The sequence below is a fragment of the Merops nubicus genome, unplaced genomic scaffold (genome assembly GCF_000691845.1).
Source record: "Merops nubicus isolate BGI_N331 unplaced genomic scaffold, ASM69184v1 scaffold50058, whole genome shotgun sequence".
In the NCBI taxonomy this organism is placed as follows: Eukaryota; Metazoa; Chordata; class Aves; order Coraciiformes; family Meropidae; genus Merops; species Merops nubicus.
The window spans coordinates 1-6,538 of NW_008628773.1; the positions used below are offsets into that span (position 1 = coordinate 1).

Below are 6,538 nucleotides of genomic sequence, written 5' to 3' on the forward strand. Positions count from 1 at the left end.
TCAAGCTCTCCACCGAGAACGTGAGTCTGCGGCCCCGGGGAGGGCTCCTCGGCGCGGTCCCTCTCACACCGCCTCGGGCTGGCTGTGCGTGCGAGGGTTTTAAACTCCTCGAGCCTTGGCTACGCGGTTATTCTGCTCCCAAGCCCTCTAAGGCACATCCCTGAGCCAAGCCAGGGCCAGATCTGGGCTCCTGTCGCTGCCCCCCCAGCAGTAAGGAAGCAGGATGTGGTGTCTCAGAGCATATCCCCTCTGTGGATCTCCCCTGGGGTGGGGGTTTGGACATCTCGGCAGGTGTCGTGTGCCAGGGGATTGGTTCTGAGCTGTGCTTTGTTTCAGAAAATCACCACGAAGAATGCCTTTGGCTTACACCTGATAGATTACATGACTGACATCCTGAAAAGGAAGGACTCTGATATGACCAACTTCAAGGTGAGAGGAGTCGCTGCCTGCTCACGGTGGGGCTTGGTGCCCTGAGGTTTAGTCCATAACAAACCTTAAATGATGCTGAAGGTGGCAGAACTCGTGACTTCCACTAAAACTATCTGGTAGAGGCAGCACAGTCCCTTTTCATAGGAGTGTTAGTGTTGAGTCCTTTTAGAACAAGAATTAAAGGCTGAATTCTTTCAGTTTTGGCCCTTCAAAAGCAAAGCTTGCTTAAAAATAAGACTTGTGAGGCTTATAACATAAATACCAGGTGTCCCAACCAGGGACAAAACAAGGCTGGAGAAGAAGAGAAGTCACTGTGGGTAACTCCCAGTCTGATTTTGATCTGGAATGGGTCAGAAGAAGAACTTGAAGGGACAAAGAATGTCACAAAGACTTGACACTGCCAGTTGACTGATGCCAGGAGGGAGAACCGAGTTCTTGGGTGACTCAACAAGTGGCAGAGCTTTTGACTGCAGCCTCCCCTGTGCTGCTTGGTGGCACTGGGGGAGGGATGGGAAGCAGTGTGCAGGTGTTCACACCTGTGAGAAAGGGGTTGGGGGGTCTCTGATCAGAAAGGGCACGAGGCACTTCACCTCTTTGGCCTTTGCCATTTGGGCAAAGAGAGCGGTGCCGAGGGGATGACCCCAAAGATGGCATGAAGGAGGGAGGTCCCTTGGCAGATGCAAACCTTCACCTTTCCCCTCCCCCCTGCTTCACATTGTCAACTTCTCCAGTAGTCTTCCACGTGATCCCTTCCAAAAAAACCTGCCACAGCAGACTGTAGGCTCTGCCTGGGAAGACACAGACTCTGTCAGCCCGTGGTTGACTCTGCTGCGCCCCGTGGTCTCCAGCAGCGTTCAGACTAAACCCTTTCCCAGCTGGCCCGTTCTGTTTGTGCCACAGAGCACTCAGAAGTTCAGTTCTGTGCCTCATCTTTGGCATTTGCACCTTCTGAGGCTTTTTTTCCTCTCTCTCACCAACATCTGCCCCTCGTGTCCCCCCTCAGGTCGCGGCCGGCACGCTCGACGCCAGCGCCAAGATCTACTCCGTGCGTGTGGACGCCGTCCACGCAGACACCTACAAAGTCCTGGGGGGCCTGGGCAAGGAATCAGCACCCTCAGAGGACACAGAAAACCCAGCAAGAGGTGCAGCTTTCCCTCGTTTTCTGCCAAGTTCTTCCCATTCCAATTGTGCCAGGCCAACGTCGCTGTGCTCACAGAGCACCCGGGAATTTCCTTGTCCATCCTGCAGGGTGCTGCCAGCTTCAGAGTGTGAGGGCCAGGAAATCCCAGATTAGTCTGCCTGGGTTATTGAGCATGGAGGGTTGAGATCACAGAATTATTCTGGTTGGAAAAGGCCTCTGAGATCACCAAGTCCAGCCCCCCCCCAGCACTGCCCCGTGTCCCTCACCCCACATCTCCACGGCTTGGGAACCCCTCCAGGAGTGGGGACTCCACCACTGCCCTGGGCAGCCTGGCACAGCCCTGGGCAACCCTCCAGGGCAAGAAATTGTTCCCCAGGGACAACTGAAACCTCCCCTGGGGCAACTTGAGGCTGGTTCCTCTTGTCAAGTCACTTGGGGAGAAGACATCTCACCCCCCCTGGCTCCAGGCTCCTGTCAGGAGCTGTGCAGAGCCAGAAGGTCTCCCCTGAGCCTCCTTTGCTCCAGGCTCAGCACCCCCAGCTCCCTCAGCTGCTCCTCCCCACACTTGGCCTCTAGACCCTTCCCCAGCAGCTCCGTTGCCCTTCTCTGCCCACGCTCCAGCCCCTCAAGGTCCTGCTGGGAGGGAGGGGCCCAAAACTGCCCCCAGGATTTGAGGGGTGCCCTCCCCAGTGCCCAGCCCAGGGGGACGATCCTGCCCTGCTCCTGCTGGCCACACCAGTGCTGACCCAAGCCAGGCTGCTGGTGGCTCCTTGGCCCCCTGGGCACACACTGGCTCACAAGATGTTAAGATCAAATGTAGTCAATATAAAGGAATGCAGCATCCAAGCCATAAAATCTGGGTGGTTCCTGCTTGTAGATAGCTACCTGGTAACTTCCCTGCTGGGTCTAACTGACATAGAAGTTGCACTCTCCCTCTGCAGGTTTTTTTAGCAGGTTTTCCAATTGCCACTTTGTTCTTTCCCTTTCAGAAGCCAGCCCAGCTCCTGAGGCTGTCAAGAAGGTTCAGAAGAAGAAAAAGTACTCCTTCAAAACCATTGAGCAGAACCTGAGCAACATCAACGTGTCGGAGGCGAATCGCAGGGGTGAGGTGGGTGCAGGGGGCTGCTCCAGTGGGTTCTGGAGGAAGGGAGATGGCACCTCATCCTTCCTGTGTCTGTTTTCATCTCCTGCATGATCCTCCCTTGGGCTTTGATGTTCACACACACATCTGTGGATTCTCTTCCAGCAAGGGTGTTCTGGACACGTCTGTTCCTGCTGTGAGAGCTCTCTCCTCACTTGAAAAAGACACATGGGTCCTTCTCCCTTTAGATCTGCACTGCAGAGCCCTCCTCCACCCTCCATCAACTCTGCCCCTTGATTCTTTGTCCTTCCATCCCTGCAGGTTGACCCCATATTCCAGAAGACAGCCATGTCTTTTGATGAATGCAGCACAGTTGGCATTTTCCTCAATGAGCTGCACACCTACGGCTGCCAGAGCGAGCTCCTCTTCGAGTTCAAGCTCATTCCTCTCCCTTTGTCAGAGGCACCCACACTGCCAAGCTCTGAGCCTCTGAAAGTGATGGATTTGAAGTGTGAGTGACAGTAATCACACAGCAAAGGGACCCACCCAGACCTTTCAATCCTTTTCACACAATCTCAGCATGGTGGGGTGGGAAGGGACCTCTGGGGATCATCTCATCCCCCCCCTGCTCCAGCAGCTCACCCCCAGCAGGGTGCCCAGGGTCACAGCCAGGAGGGTTTGGGATCTCTCCCGAGCAGGAGACTCCACAGCCTCTCTGGGCAGCTGCTCCAGGCTCTGCACCCTCACCCCAAAGAAGTTTCTCCTCCTGCTCAGGTGGCACCTCCTGGGTTCCAGTTGGTGCCCGTTGCCCCTTGTCCTGTGGCTGGGCACCACTGAGCAGAGTCTGGCCCCAGCCTCTTGCCCCCCGGGGCCCTTTAGCTCTTGCTCAGCACTGCTCAGATCCCCTCTGAGGCTTCTCCTCTCCAGCTGACCAGCCCCAGGGCTCTCAGCCTGTCCTGGCACAGAGATGCTCCAGCCCCTCAGCAGCTCCACAGCCTCCCCTGGACTCTCCAGCAGCTCCTGGTCTCTCTGGCACTGGGGAGCCCAGAACTGGCCCCAGTGCTCCTGAGGTGCCCTCACTGGAACAGAGTGGTCGTGTTTCATCTCCCAGGAATGCTACTTTTAGTCTCAGCCTGCTTGACTTGTGCTTTTAGTCACTGCTTGGCTACCCAGTTGCACCACTGCTCTGATCCTGCTCAGGTTCAGACTGGGTGCTGGAAAAACAGGACTTTTGTAGGTTTTAGGTCACTATGCATAGCTTAACTTCTTGCAGAGCTGTCAGCCAGCATGTACACATGGTCTGAGCTGTACAGCAGCTGAGATGAGTCTGCTCCAGGTTAAGGACCAACCCTGGAGTGTTTTGAGCATGTACATGCCACCAAACCCCCCTGCTCTGGTGAGATTCCCAGTGTCACTGCCCAGGGTAGCAACTGAACTCTCCTGTTCTGAGATCTCTAGAGGCCAAGTGTGGGGAGGAGCAGCTGAGGGAGCTGGGGGTGCTGAGCCTGGAGCAAAGGAGGCTCAGGGGAGACCTTCTGGCTCTGCACAGCTCCTGACAGGAGCCTGGAGCCAGGGGGGGGTCAGGCTCTGCTCCCAAGGAACAAGCAAACAAGGACAAGAGGAAATGGCCCCAAGTTGCCCCAAGGGAGGTTGAGGTTGTCCCTGAGGAACAATTTCTTGCCCTGGAGGGTTGCCCAGGGCTGTGCCAGGCTGCTCAGGGCAGTGGTGGAGTCCCCACCCCTGGAGGGGTTCCCAAGCCATGGAGATGTGGTATGAGGGGCACAGGTTATTCCCTGGCAGTGCTGGGGGGGTGGTTGGACTTGGTGATCTCAAAGATCTTTTCCAACCCAAACCATTCCACTATTCAATGACATGAGCCCAGCTGCTTTCTGCAGCCAGCCCTACACGTGAGGACTGCCAAGGTACAAGGGTTTAGGACTGATCTAATGCCTGGCACACGTTTTAGGTGCTGGTTGCTTCCTCCCATGCCTGACCTCTCCCCCTTCTCTCCTTCCCTCTAGCCCTGCTGCAGCAGTGTGTGGAGAAACGCCCCATCTGCTCCTCCCTGGCTGGTTTCCAGTTCACAAACTGGGATGCTGAGTCCCACAACGAGGTACGTTGGGAGCTCGGGGGGACTCCAGCCATCTTCTGCTCGCCCCCTAAGATGGGTAGGGCAGAGGGATGTGGAGCTGCTGGTATCCTGCAGCTTCAGTCCTGAGCTCTTTCTCCTGCAGTCAGTGTCAGCCCTGCTGGATAAATTCAAGAGGAGCGACCAAGTGTTCGACGTCCACGCGGAGGCAGACAGTGATGAGGAAGGCTCCCTCCCCACCCCGCCCCACGACGACTTCCACCCCGACTCCAAGCTTGGAGAATTCCCAGAAAACCCCAGCTCCTTTGCAACAACCTGCCAGAGCAGGTCAGTAGCCCCTGACAATCCCCAGCTTTGCTCTGGTGGCCAGTGCCAGCTGCTGGGAGCTCTCTGGGAATCTTTAATCTTCTGTCTACACGTTTCCCACCCGACTTATCACCTGATTTCACTCCAGTTTTGGGCATGTCCAGGAATTCATTACAGTAATATCTCCACCCTCCAAGAGCATCTTGTCCTCAGCACAGTTGCTCCTCTGCTTACTTTGCTCTCCCATCTCCAGTCTGCCCTTTGACAAAGCCACCCTTATTTTGGCACCAGCCTCACGTCCTCCAGACACCACTCACTGACTGGAGAGCCAGAGTCCTGCGTGCAGAGGGAGTGGTGAGGCATTGGCTCAGGCTGCCCAGGGAGGTGGTGGAGTCACCATCCCTGGAGGGGTTTAGAGACCAGGTAGACATGCTTCTTGGGGACATGGTTTGGTGCTCATGGGAGCGTGGGGTTGATGGTGGGACTTAGAGACCTTGGAAGTCTTTGCCGACCTGAATGACTCAACGTCCAGAGCTGACCTGAAATTCCAGTGCACGCTCTGCGTGTGCAGGAGGACTGATGGCACTGAGCAGTGTGTGTGTGCTCCTTCCAGGACTGGCACAGCCTCTCTGGGGGATGGAGACATCGGGACCATGTGCCTCCACCTCTCCAGCAGGCCAGGGGAATACTCCTACTTCAGCCCCCGCACGCTCTCCATGTGGGCTGGCCCCGAGCACTGGCGCTTCAGACCTCGACACAAAGGTGAGTGTTTGGGGACAGAGCCTCCCATGCTGCAGCTGCCAGGTCCTTGCCTTTGGAGACGGGTGGCACCCGAGTCAGAAAGGGGACAGCAAAGGAGGGGACAAGGCCACGAGGCTCTGGGATGGGCTCAGAGATCAGCCGTGTGCAGGTGCTCAAAAGTTGAGAGCTGCAGAAGAAGGAGCTAGAAGCACTTCTACAGCTCCTGCTGTTGTGTTCCCATCTTCTGCATTAAACCTGAGATGAAATGGGTTTAAAGATTTCTATCTAAATGTGTTCACACACTTTCTGCTTCTATAAAAAGATACAGATCCCTTGAGAGCATGAAGCTGAGAGCAACACCTATCGCTTTCCTGTAACACAGGGAAAAGTCCTTCTAGGTGACCTTTCTGCTTGGAGCAGATGCTCAAGTCAGGAGTGAGCTTCTTGTCCTTCCTCTGTCACAAAGCAGTGACAGTTCCCTTCCTCCCTGCAGGAGATGGTGACTCTGAAAAAGAGACCAAGAAGAGGAAGGCAAAGGAGGCGTTTGAGCTGAACTTTGAGGAGGAGGTTGACTTTGAGGTGTATTTCCGCAAGACCAAGGTGGGTGCTGAGTCTCTGCCTCTTTCTGCTCCCTCTTCTGCCACGTGGAGTCACAGAATCATTCTGGTTGGAAAAGACCTGTCAGATCATCAAGTTCAACCATTAGCCCAGGGCTTCAGGTCCCCACCCACCTGTGTCCCTCACCCCACAG

The 6,538-nt window shown here is 55.7% G+C and overlaps 1 protein-coding gene across 1 annotated transcript; it reads left to right on the forward strand.

Moving 5' to 3' along the window:
- Positions 1-8: 8 nt before the first annotated feature.
- Positions 9-6,387, forward strand: NCAPH (non-SMC condensin I complex, subunit H; the record flags this gene model as incomplete). The annotated part of the gene is made up of 10 exons (XM_008946737.1): positions 9-20; positions 337-429; positions 1,433-1,571; positions 2,066-2,068; positions 2,560-2,678; positions 2,973-3,162; positions 4,673-4,764; positions 4,886-4,983; positions 5,660-5,808; positions 6,281-6,387. Coding segments are annotated over exons 2-10 (945 nt in total), but the record flags the coding sequence as incomplete, so codon positions are not given.
- Between the last annotated feature and the right edge of the window lie 151 nt (positions 6,388-6,538).